The 13,634-nt window shown below is 33.3% G+C and overlaps 1 protein-coding gene across 9 annotated transcripts in view; it reads left to right on the forward strand.

Moving 5' to 3' along the window:
- Positions 1-13,634, forward strand: part of LOC129746740 (ankyrin-3-like) — a 308,202-nt gene that overhangs the window by 168,831 nt on the left and 125,737 nt on the right. For all 9 annotated transcript variants that reach the window (XR_008737362.1, XR_008737363.1, XM_055740602.1 and 6 more), the window contains exon 2: positions 13,125-13,232. Coding sequence is in view for 7 of the 9 variants with exons in the window: in XM_055740602.1 (XP_055596577.1) it covers positions 13,125-13,232 (108 nt within the window). In the remaining 2 variants the exon portion in view is untranslated. The remainder of the gene's footprint in view (positions 1-13,124; positions 13,233-13,634) is intronic.

The raw sequence follows: 13,634 nt of genomic DNA on the forward strand, positions 1-13,634 counted from the left end.
CTGCAATCTTGACTTACCGGTAGATGTATTTGAGGACCACCAGTTTAGCCTATTCTGATGGCCTTTCCCTGAATGCCTTGGTCCTCCAGCCGCTGCAAGATTAATAAAGTCATCACGACCATCTATCACAGCGGTCGGGGAACCGGGGTAAATTACCCCAAATGGGGTTAAAGTGAAGTTCTTGGGGATAACAGTGAATATTTTGTGAGTGAAAAGTGTATATTTTCATTTTGCAATTTCATGAATTTGTTGGTTTTATTTCGAAAGTTAACGGCACATGCAGAAGTGAATATTTCCCCCTGAGGCATTCAAATAACAGGCTTTGAGAGCTCGCTAAGTGTTTACGGATATGTTTTTTTTGCTCTTCGTCATGGGATAATATCAACTTAAATGAAAATGTTTTGGGGTAATGATTCAAAAAGTTCCCCGACCCCTGATCTATCAGATCAAAATTGATTTCCATTCTCGTTGTACAGATCTACAAATAATTTTAAAAAATAAATAAAAACATGAATAATTCAGATTAAATCGGAAACAAAAAAATCTTTCTACTCACTGTCTTCTTTTTGCGGTTGTCCTCCTCCTCTTCGACATCGATATTGAACACACCAGAACTTGGAAAAACAGCGAGAACACCATATGTGGAAGAAGTAAACAAAAACTGATGATTGGCTGGGCCGTTTTTTTTTCTTATTAGAATAGCATGCTACAAGCTCGTTTAAAAAGCTCAAAACGGATTTCAATTCATTCACTTTCACATTACGTGAATTTCATGTGTCATCTATGAGGAAGGATAGAAGTTATAACAAGATCACGTAGAATCGATAATATGCAACAAAATTTTAGTTTACGTGAAAAATACCGAAGAAATAATTTCTAAATTATTTTGGGTGCAGGTATAAGTTGAATTTTGGAGTTCAAATGATCGAAAAAAAATAAAGCTGGACAAAAAGTTCGTGAAATTCTAGAGAAATTCAAATTTCCGGGTTTTACGAAAACTATCATACTAAAATATAGCAAATTATGTCAACTTTGCAATTCAATACAGTAGTTTTTCGATTTTATCACGCTCTATAAAAAATTCACCGCGATAATGGTGAAACCGTGAATTTGGCGAAACTAAAAAATGCAAAAACAAGTATTTTTTTAGTCATAAATTATAAGTTATAATGTGGTGTATAGGGTTTTTATCAATCAGTATTGATCTTTATATGTATTTACATATAGAAGTTTACCTTACACAAAGAATCTTCTATAGTTCATAATACTCTTCTCCATAGTATTCCTAAGATTTCTTCTCAAAGCCAAACCATATAAAATATCAATTTATTTCGCGGAAAACAGTGGTTATTTCATATACCAACTTCTCTTATTCTAAACGAAAAGTTTACCTTTTTCTTTAAATACTAGCTGACCCGGAGAGCTTTGCTACCCCTTTAAAAAGTTAAGTCCGTTGAAATGATGGCCGTTATGGTATAAATGGCTACATACCATATTTCACGTAGCGGTTCAGTAGTTTCCGAAAATTTTTCGAATTGTGTCATATTTTCAATAATTTTATATGGGAGCCTTTTTTTTTGGTTTGTGAGAGGTTCGAAAGTATTATAGAAACTATTTTCGGTTTCGAAAACGGCTACACACCAAATTTCACATTGATCGGTTCAGTAGTTTCCGAAAGTTGTTAGAATTTGGTCATATTTTTAATAATTTTGTATGAGATCCCACTCGTTTTGGATTCAAGGGGATTTCAAAGTGTTATAGAAACCACTCCTGGTCTTGAAAATGGCTACATACCATGTTTCAAGTTAATTGGATCAGTAGTTTCCGAAAATTGTTTGAATTATTTTATATTTTAATTTCTAATAATTTTGTATGGGAGCCCCCTCTTTTTGGTTCGAAAGTATTTTAGACACTATTTTCGATTTCGAAAACGGCTACACACCCAATTTCACGTTGATAGTTTCAGTAGTTTTCGAAAATTGTTCGAATTGTGTCATATTTTTATTAATTTTGTATGGGAGCCCCCTCTTTTTAAATTTGGAAGGGTTTGAAAGTATTATAGAAACCATCCGCGGTTTTAAAAACGATCACGCACCAAATTTCACGTTGGTCGGTTGAGAAGTTCCCGAAAATTGTTCGAATAATGTTAAAATTTTTGCTAATTTTGTATAGGAGCACCCTCTTTTTCTTAAAGTCGCGAATGCCATAAAGATGGTAAAACGACTATAATCGAAACAAAAAAAAGCACCCTCTTTTTGGATTGTAAAGGTTTGAAAGTATTACAGAAACAATACACGGTCTTCAAAATGGCTACACACTAAGTTTCACGTGGACCGGTTAAGTAGATCCTGAGAATTGTGCGAATTGTGTAAATTTTTCATAAATTTAGTATGGGAGCCCCTCTTCTATTAAGTCGAAGGGGTTTGTAAGTATCATAGAAACCATCTCCGACCCCAAAAACCCTCAGATACCAATTTCCACCATGATCAGTTTAGTAGGTTCCGAGTATATAGGGAACAGACAGACAGACAAACATTCATTTTTATATATAGAGCTTGTGAGTTTGTAGAGCTCAGAATTTTGAAGTCGTATCGTATTTTCTCGAAAAAAGTTTCTCCCTTCAAAAGCCTCATATAATCCTTTACCATATTTTTCAGAAAAAAGTTTTGGAGTCACTATCGCATATTCAAGCCAAGGAAAATAGAATTTCATCTTCATCAACAAAATTTTCTTTGAGATAAAACCATTCTCCTTTCAAGAATGATCATCCAAGCACCAACACGTAATTTGACGTTGAAATATTTATGTCGATAAAAATATAAACTAATTAATGATATTTTTAAATTATTCAATACTCATATACCACACCATAAACCACAAAAATACCATGAAAAAAGAAGTTCTACGTTTTTGAATCAATATTAAGATTTCGGAAATGTTTTTCGGTTGATTTATAATATTTATAAGTAAAGAGTGATCAAATCGAAACAAGAATCGTGATAAAATTGAGCGTAAATTTGGCTAGTAGCGAAAAAAATCAAACAGTAATAAAATCGAAAAACTACTGTATTTAAAATTCCTCGACTTGTGACTGAAACAGCTTTTTCAACATTTTTTGTGATCATGATCTAAAGGGGAAAAAAAATTTCTAGCTTCAGCTTACTAATGCCCTAAGTTTATTTTTGTAGCATTCAAAAGCTGATTTAGAAGATTTTTTTCTGAAACATTTTTCTGTTTTTTTTTTATCTAGAAAAAAAAACAAGCAAAACAAACGTTTGTAACTGACTATTGTCTGAAACTCACATTTTTTACGTTTCAAGGTTTCCAAACTATAATTTTTAAAAAATAATTGTGTAACGATTTAAGTCAGGATTATCATTGACACTGCAGGAACTTTGGTAAAACAAATCTGAGACCAAACAAGGTTAAATGAAATGTCTTTTAAAGTGAAATAGATTGCTGGTGTAGAATCCGTTTGGATTATCTTTGCACTTTATAGTGGTGCCGTATGTCGTTATGCAGTATTTAAGAAAAACTCCAAGAAAAATTCTTAGGATGAATTGAAATATTATTCTAAAAAAAATTCACTCTTGAAAATTAGAAAACCTTACATTAGTTTCATGATAACGAATATTGTCCTCAAAGGAAAATTCTTTTACTACAATTCAGCTTTGTACCATAAAAATAGAGAACCCTTTGAAAAAAAAAAATTCTATTCAAAATTTGTTTTACACTTTTATGGAAAACTTCATAGTACAAGTATGGAACTTACTTGAATTTAAGGCTTTGATTCAGGGGTGAGCAACCTTTTCAACCAACGCAACGGGTCCATTTGAATTCCCGCTGATTAAATAATGCTCTTTAATAATTTACTGATCTTGAGAAAATAAGAAAGTAAATTATCTATAGCTAAAAATTTTTGGCGAAAAAAAATATAAAAGGAAACATAAAAAACGCTCAGCATTGTTTATCAAATTGGATTCATCACTAAATCAAAGTCAGTTTTTGTGGATTGTCTTTTTAACGTTGGACCTTGAATCGTTGTTGAAATTCGTTTGTCAAAATTTCTGTATTTCTAAGAAGATTTTCCACAGGTTATGCTTGCCCTTGAAGTCCTGATTATTTTCCTAGGATCTGTGATAAAGACATTTTTATCCTGGATGGAGTTCCGTATAAGATGTTGAGCAAAGTTACCAAAATTCGAAAAAAATGATTTTACTGATTCTTAAGCAAATTTTATCAAAGAATCTAGGTTAAAGTTTATATTCTTAAATGTTGAATTTTAAACAGATCTAGAAAGATTTCCTTCATTAAATTTTGATACCCCTGGGAAAGCTTAGGGACACCACTACGTGATATTTTGTTTCAGCAGGATATGGTATCATTAAAACTCATATTCGAATTCTTAACCCTCATCCGCATTAGATTTCATTACCCTAATCAGCACTAGGAGTGTCATTTTGACACTCCAAGCTAAAATCGTCATAACTCTCTTTATATCTAACCGATTACAATGAAACTTATATCACTAGAAAGCTTGTAACGTCAGTAAAATATGTTTAGAACATTATATATACCTAAAGCTTCTAGTTTTCTCGTTATTCAGCATGAAAGAAAAAAATCCGAAAAAACATGCCTCAGGAAAACTGCTGTAGTTCATATGTTACACGTCCAAAAAAATATTTGCCTTATGCATATGAAAGCTGAAGTTAATGTCTACATAATGGAACAAATAAATATTTTTTAAAATTTTTTTTAATGAAATCACAAAAAGTTCAAAAAAGTGGTCTGAAAAACCTACTTTTTATTCGATTGCTAGTAAATACTGTTTGAGCGATGGTAGAGTGTTTTAAAAAATATGACTACAAACTTTATTGAAATTCTAACATTTTGCTGTCTTTAGATTTTCGATGCAACAAAAATTGAATTTACTGGAATTTTTCTAAGTTGGCTACTTTGCGCGATTTTTTCACTTATTGAAATTTCATCTATTTTTGTGGTCCTCCGTCGGGTTGTACCCGGATTTTCAGTGCTTTTACTTTGTTTGGACCAATCAAAAGTATATTCATTGGAAATCACATCTAATCTACATTCTAGTGAGGTGCAACAATTCACGCTGTAAGATTTCACAAAAATATGAAAATTATAAACGTAAAATCATTCCTGAATTTCTAGAACTACAAGCAGCGGTCCAGCAAAACGTGTTTGTTTGCTCTCCGAGTAGGTACGGTGGGTGGTTATTCGGGCAGAGAGCGAAGCCAACAGAGCAAGAAATGCACGACACGCATCGTTATTTCGTCTGTCGGCTTCGCTCTCGGTCCGATTAACCACCCACCGTACCTACTCGGAGAGCAATCAAACACGTTTTGCTGGACCGCTACTTGTAGTTCTAGAAATTCAGAAATGATTTTACGTTTATAATTTTCATATTTTTGTGAAATCTCACAGCGTAAATTGTTGCATCTCACTAGAATGTAGATTAAATTCCCTTTTCAATGGATATAGTTTTAATTGCTTCAAACGGCGAGAAAGCACTGAAAATCCGGGAAAAACCTGACGGAAGACCACAAAAACAGATGAAATTTCAATTAGTGAAAAAATCGCGCAAAGTATCCAACTTTGAAAAATTCCAGTAAATTCAATTTTTGTTGCATCGAAAATCTAAAGACAGCAAAATGTTAGAATTTTAGTAAAGTTTGTAGTCATATTTTTTAAAACACTCTACCATCGCTCAAACAGTATTTACAAGCAATTGAATGAAAAGTAGGTTTTTCAGACCACTTTTTTTAACTTTTTGTGACCATTTCATTAAAAAAATTTTTAAAAAATATTTATTTGTTCCATGATGTAGACATTAACTTCAGCTTTCATATGCATAAGGCAAATATTTTTTTGGACGTGTAACATATGAACTACGGCAGTTTTCGTGAGGCATGTTTTTTCGGATTTTTTTTTCTTTCATGCTGAATAACGAGAAAACTAGAAGCTTTAGCTATATATAATGTTCTAAACATATTTTACTGACATTACAAGGTTTCTATTGATATAAGTTTTTTATGAAGTTCATAATAATTCAAACGACTTAAATGGATTTTACTTTTGGAGTGTCAAAATGACACTCTATGTCGGAAAAGGGAGTTTTTTTGTCCAGGCTTCCAGGGTTCGTCCATAAATAAAGTAAAGATGCAAAATTAAAGAACTTTTGAGTTGATTTAGGGTCCCCGAAAAATTTTTTGTTTTTTGATGCTTCTGAAAAAAGTTACAAGCATTCAAACTTGAAATAGTGTCAAAATGACACTCTAATGCGGATGAGGGTTAATAAATGTTGGCTTAAAATTCGTAATATCCGACCGAGATACACCCACGGATCAACCGAAACCCTTTGGAATTCGGACTGAGAAAAACAAAATCCAAGACTAAATAACGGTAGAATGGAAAAAAACTGAACTATAAAATCCAGAAATTATAAAACCGATTGAAAACATAAGTAGAAGAAAATAATTTTATTTTTAAATTATGTATTGTTAGTTTTTATTACGTTTAAAAAGCGGTTGGCTCAAAATGATGAAATATTAAGATCCTTAGTTGAAGTATTTTTTGTTTATAAAGGAAAAAACAAAATACTGGGACAGGATTTCTTACGTTTTGTTTTTGAAAATCTTATGAAAATTTTTAATAAGAATTACTGTTTTCTAAGTGTAAAGACTCAATTAGTTGCTTTTTTGAGTATTTTTATCCTATTATTATTTCATTTTTGCCAGAAGAGTAAGAAATAATGAACATAATGTGGTCATCAGTAGTTCTCCGTTTTTAATTAGCTTTTGCTGACTTGCTACTAGTAAATGATTTTGAAGTTGGAAGCCTTTAAGAAAAATCGGAAAGAAAGAAAAAATAATTCCAATACAACATTTTTGACAATAGTATTGCACTTATGCCTTTAAAAGAACACAATGAATGTTAAATTTCTATAAAATAGTCACCAATCTAAATGATTGTGGGATAAATGCAAATCAATACACGTGAAGTAAATTTTAGAACAAGCCACCGACATAATCATTATTTCCATTTTAGTATTGACAAGTATTTTATTATAACTAACAATTTATCGAAAGAAAAATTAATTCAATTTGAGAAAAGCTTCACGGAACGCACAAACAGGTCTCGAGGGACGCGGGTTGCTCATCCCTGCTTTAATTGCAATGATCAAGTTCCTCGAAGGTTACGAATACTTTTGACGTAAAAAAAAATTAAGAGGTTTGTATTGGTTTATTTTTCAACTATATGGTAATATATGAGAGTTTTACAGGAAATTGAAAGGTTTTTTTTTAACCAAAATAAATCTTAGGAATCTTAGCTTAAGTCAAAACGATTTGCAGTCTTCAAAATTGATAAAAAATAAATTAAAAAATTGATTACTAAATACTCAGAAACACCTTTCAAAAATTTCTTAGAACTTGTGTAATTTTCTAAACATTTTATATTTGAACCTAAAATTTCCAAACACAATAACAGGAAAACTCTAAATGATAGAAAAACACAAAAACATGAAAACTCGAGATGATAGAGAAAATTTGAGAAATGATTGGAATTCAGCATTCTTCTAAAATCAGTATTTATTACAGAGGCACCAAAAATGCTGTCTCGCTGTATTATTTTTCTTATCCCTTCTAACTTGTAAACAGATACGGTAAAATGCTTTCAGATTTTGATGGTAAAGAATTCTAGTATTTTTTACAACTTTTACAATTTTTTATACTTACTTTTTTTGTTCGAGCAAATCTGAATAAAACCAATTTTCGAACATATAAAAGGGAAGTGAACGATAATTACTCATAATCTAAATATTTAATCGAAACGTGTCAGCGGCGCGGCGTTCAATTCGCGTTAAAGATTCAATATTCAAAAAATGTGATGTTTATTTTGATGAGCTAAAATTGAAAAAAAAAAAACATTTTTGGACGCATAAACTCATGAAAACTGAATTGGAGTTTTTTTTGTTTAGAATAAGGTTGCCAGAAATTTTTCAGCATGTATCTGGACCGGAAAATCCGGGCAATTTTATATAAAAACCTGGAAAATTCCGGGAAATTGATTTCAAAATTGACGACAAAAAATCCGGGCAATATCCAGGCAATTTTGGATAAAATCCAGAAATTATTCAACAAGAATCATGTAAAAAATTGAAAAAAAAAATGTTTCTCATCAAAACTCTTCGACCGATTTTAAATCGTATTTTAGGCTTTCAAAAATCCTTTCATAATTATTTTTATAAAACTTGCTCAAAAAATTTCACATTTAAAAAATTACAGCAAAATCTATTTTTTTTGTTGGATTTGCCAAATAAAGTTAATAAATCTGGGCAAAATCCGGGCATTTTTCGAGGGAATCCGGGCAACCGGGCCGGGCCGGACTGTTTCCAAGTTTTGTATTAAATATCCGGACAAACCCGGCAATCTGGCAACCTTAGTAGAGTAGATAACAAAATTCATGCTAAAGTATCATCTTATAACATGCAATGCATCACAGCATAGCTTTAAAGATTTTTTTTAATGAACTTTGTATTTTTTTCATTTTATATTTATCTGGATACTTACATTACTTTTGATAAAAACTTTTTTTTCTGTTGAACTTTCGATGTGTCGATAAAAATATTGAGTGACTTTTCATCACAATGCAAATCGACTGAGAATACCTTTGTTAAAAGGTTGACAGATTGTCCGGTTTTATCCGGGTTTGTCCGTATATTTAATATAAAATTTGGGAAAAGTCTTTCATTGGAAAAGCCTGGCAACCTTACTTTATTAGCAATATTTTAAACTGGAAGGATTTTAACAGACAAAAATCTATAGAAACGTTAGTAGCTAGTTGTATTGTAGTGTTTATAGCCAGAAAATGATGTATTACATGGACCGAAACCATGGTTTTTTCAAACTTCGCTTACATATTCAACTGAAGTTGAGCTTCAAAATTTTCAACAATTGTCTTGTCTGCATGTTTGTTTAGAAAGGCACAAGATATTTCTCTTTTTTGTCAATAAATAAAGAGCAATTTTTTTAAATATTTTCTGTAACAGTTCTTTTTTATTTTTTTTTTAATTTTTCGAACAAAACTTTATTCTTTACAGTTTGTGCAAGGGACATTAAGGTGATATATCAATTAACTTAATGCTGTTAATTTCGTTGCAAGAAAGACTAGTTTAGATAAATTAATCTTCAACTAAAATTTAAAAAAATTGCCTGGCTGATAGTACTTACCTACCGATTTTAAGATCTATGAGACATCATCAGCAAAACATTCGTCGAAAAAAAAACTTGTTTTAAAAACAATCCAAAAAATAATACTGTGGAATGATAAACAAAAGAAAGATAAACAAATATTACATAACCAACTAGGTAATCGATGGCTTTCATTGTTTCTTTTATTTAGAAGCTTATAATAGTAGTTTGAGTTTTTAGCCCATAATTGGGATTAAGTAAAAAAACTTTCCATTTGAAACACTATTCTCCCAAACGATTTGAGCAACTGCACCGGAGCAAACATCAACTTTCACATCCCTGACTGAACCATTATTCAATTTTTAACTTTTATGAGTTTGACCTCTCCGCAGCAGACCCGCAGAGTTAGTTGTTTTTATGCCCTTTCTCTCTCAAGGCAAATACGCTTCCCTTTTCGGGCAAAAGCCAATCTTGCTCCAGTATCTTGTAAATCTTAAAGCCGAATTCCAAAATTGGATGGGTCCCGTGGTTTTGAAACGACTTGCAGCAGAAGTGTATTTTTTGCATGTTTCTTCGGTTTTTTTTCACGTATAAAATTGTCTCAAAAAGAGAGTCACTGGTTCGTGATATTCGAATTAATTAGGATGCAACCATTGAAATGAATTGATTCTAGACTGATATATGAGAAAACTTTTTGCACGATGTGATTGTCATCACATTTGTTTACCAGAGGCTGACGTGTGCTCAATCATCCATTAAGCATATTTATTTAGCACTCTATGAATGGACAAAACGTTTAGCATAGCTACGCGAATCCGTGGGTGTCACCTTCCTGTGTACCTGTTAAAGAACAAGTTTCTATTCAAAATTTTTTTTATGTCAATTCAACTTATGTTCTGTATTCCAGAACAGGACAGGGGCTTTGTCCAACACCCCCGAAAAGGGTTCCCCGTTTAAACGATTATCGTGCCAAGTTTCGTAAGAGAAAAAAAAACACACTCATAAGATATGTTTTCCCGCATCTGGTGACCCCGGCGAATGTTTGTGGAAAGAATATATGCATCCGCCTCTGAAGATAATGAGCCGGTTTCGAAAGTGACCATTTTCCTGAGGCAGAACTTGGTCGTTGTTGCGTGGTGGAAAATATGCTTATGTGCATCATCATCATTCATAAAGCCGACGGAGTCCGGGAGGTTTTTTTTTTTTGGGAATTTATGGTACCAAAACCATGATTTATGGGGCCAAAATTAACGAGTGCTTTCCGAGAACCACGAAAGTGTGTGGAACCATATATCATCTGGAGTGGCTGAAGGGGAAAAATCATGTTGGTTGGTTTTTGAATTTCGAAAGATGATTATTGCAATTATGGAAATTGAAAAGATAAATATTCAAAAAGATGAAAATCAAATTGAATTTCTTTTTTTTTCTATCCTATACAAAAACTATGCTTACTCCGAAAAGCCTCATAATTGGCACCTGAGACATGAGACATAAGATCTGGATCATGAGATATCATGAGACTTGCGACATTCGTCCGTGAGAGAATCCTGAGGCTTGAGATATCAAATACATATATGTAGGATAACAAACATGAGACATAATGCGAGAGACTTGAGAAGTGAGAAATGAGACGTGATAAGTGATACGAGTCACGTTAGAAGTCAGATGTGAGGAGTGAGACGTGAAAAATGAAAAGTAATACGTAAGTCGGGAGATATGAAACGTGTAACGTGAGAAATGAGACGTAAGACTTTAGAAATCAGAAATTAGTCGCGAAAAGATAGAAGTGGGAGTTTAAAATATGAGAGGTGAAGCGAGAGATGTGGTAGTGTTACGGAAGAAGATGTGAGAAATGATACATGAGACATGAGACGTGAGAGGTGAGTTAAGACATGAATCATGAGAGTTTAGACTTGATACTTTGATATCTGAGACATGTCTCACGTCGCATGTCTCATGTCTCATGTTTCATGTCTCATGTCTTATGTTACATGTCTCATGTCTCATGTCTCAGGTCTCATGTCTCATGTCTCATGTCTCATGTCTCATGTCTCATGTCTCATGTCTCATGTCTCATGTCTCATGTCTCATGTCTCATGTCTCATGTTTCATGTTTCATGTTTTATGTCTCATGTCTCATGTCTTATATCTCATATCTCATGTCTCATATCTCATATCTTATATCTCATGTTTCATGTTTCATGTCTCATGTATCATGTCTCATATCTCCAGTCTCATGTCTCATGTCTCACGTCTCATGTCTCATATCTTATGTCTTATGTTACATGTCTCATGTCTCAGGTCTCAGGTCTCATGTCTCATGTCTCATATCTCATGTCCCATGTCTAATTTCTCATGTATCATGTCTCATATCTCCAGTCTCATGTCTCATGTATCACGTCTCATGTCTCATATCTTATGTCTTATGTTACATGTCTCATGTCTCAGGTCTCAGGTCTCATGTCTCATGTCTCATATCTCATGTCCCATGTCTAATTTCTCATGTCTCATGTCTCATATCTCATACCTCATATCTCATGTATCAAGTCTCATGTCTCATTTCTCAGGGTTCATGTCGTATGTCGCATGTCTTATGTTTCACGTTGCATGTCTTATGTCTCATATCTCTTGTCTCATGTCTGATGTGTTATGCCTCATGTTTCATGTCTCATTACTCATGTTGCATGTATCATGTCACAGATCTCAAATCTCTATGTCGTGTGTCTCACGTATCATGTCTCAGTTTTCAGTTCTAAGGTCTCAGTTCTCAAGTCTCATGTCTCATCTTATCTCTCCCAGGTCTCATTGCATTTTTGACATTCAAATATTGTAGATCAACAAACATATCTGTAGCCGAATTTACGTGTTAGTTCAGACAGCAGATGTTTTTTATGTTTTCTAATTCTACGTTTAAAGTTAGTCATAATATCCATTGAAATTCCTTCTATCACACGATAAATCTTATCATTTAAACAACTATAGCTTCATTTTGCAGTACCTTATCGGAAAACCGTTAAACGCTAACTTGCCTATCTGTTTGAAAAAAAAAAAACACTTTGATATAATGATAACAGCTAGCCAGTATGTATTAGTCGCGTTAAAAATGATCAAACCACTTGAGTTTGTTTAATAGCATGTAGAAGTGCACATCTTGCCTCATTTTTTTTTCTCCCAAACGTTGCACACGTTTTGCGGCTCACAAAAACAATTTTCGATATTTACTCTTGGGGCGGCACTTTATCAATTTTTACCTACCTATTGAGCTGAATTCTGATAATGCAACCGGCATCGAGTTCTTCTCTAATCGAGAGAAAGAGTGCGATAAGAAATCGCGTGTCTATGGCATTTTGGGAAAGTTACATGAATGGAAAAAGGCTTGAGGTAGGAACAGGGAAGAGCTATATCCGATTTGTATTTGTCGAGAGGGTTTCATGTTTGCAGTTGATAAGATTTGCAATCTTTTATTTAACCGCGTGAGATTGCAAACGGAAAGATAGCGCTAATTCAGTTCACTCTACTTACGGATGCACGCCGAGAAACGTACAAAATGTCGAACTAGATACCTACCATACAGTAACGATTATGAAGAAGCTGTTAAACGGTAAATTTGTTTATGCATATCTTAAATATTATATCTGCCGGTTATGAACTGGTTACGTGTGTTGGACAATCAAAAAGAATAATTTGCACAGCGCGACAAATGCAATCAACCGGTTGTGACTAATCATTCAGCGTGACTTTTAATTATTACTTAGGAAATGTTCCTCAACGTAGGAGCTCAGACTAGAGAATCGTTGTAAGCGACATTTCAAGTACCTATAGAACAGAAAAGATAGATCACAAATGTCAATCAGCCTTAAAAAAATCATTTATTAATAAACTTTCTTTTTATCTTTACTCCATTTGCAGAACGACACAAACACAGCCTTCCTGAGGGCAGCACGGGCAGGAGATCTTCAAAAACTCGTAGAGTTCCTAGAAACGGGACAAGTCACAGACATCAACACATGCAATGCAGTAAGTAGAAACTGGTTTAATATTACTAAGCGAAGTGTAAGATTTGTTACGAACGAAACTTAATGAGACGTTCGTTCCTTAAAACGTCCTCCATCAATTGTTCAAGAGAAATAAATTTGAAATGAGAGTTTCAATTTCTTATCAAATCGTAATTTTTTGCGATTTGAAATCCAAGGCACGGCAAGCGACCGCATCCTTCAATTTGCTTTTCTAGGTGTTTTTCAAAGGCTGTACCCGAAATGAGGGACCAAGTTCGCGCTTAAGCGCTCATCGGCTTACTCGGTTTCAAGTCAAAACTCCAGCATTAATATGTACCCTGCCTCTTGTTACGATTCAAGACTATTTAAGCACATCTCCTCTGACGACTTGAGGTCCGGCCATTACTTGGAACTCGAGCCTTGC

Source organism: Uranotaenia lowii, chromosome 2, assembly GCF_029784155.1.
Source record: "Uranotaenia lowii strain MFRU-FL chromosome 2, ASM2978415v1, whole genome shotgun sequence".
Lineage (NCBI taxonomy): Eukaryota > Metazoa > Arthropoda > Insecta > Diptera > Culicidae > Uranotaenia > Uranotaenia lowii.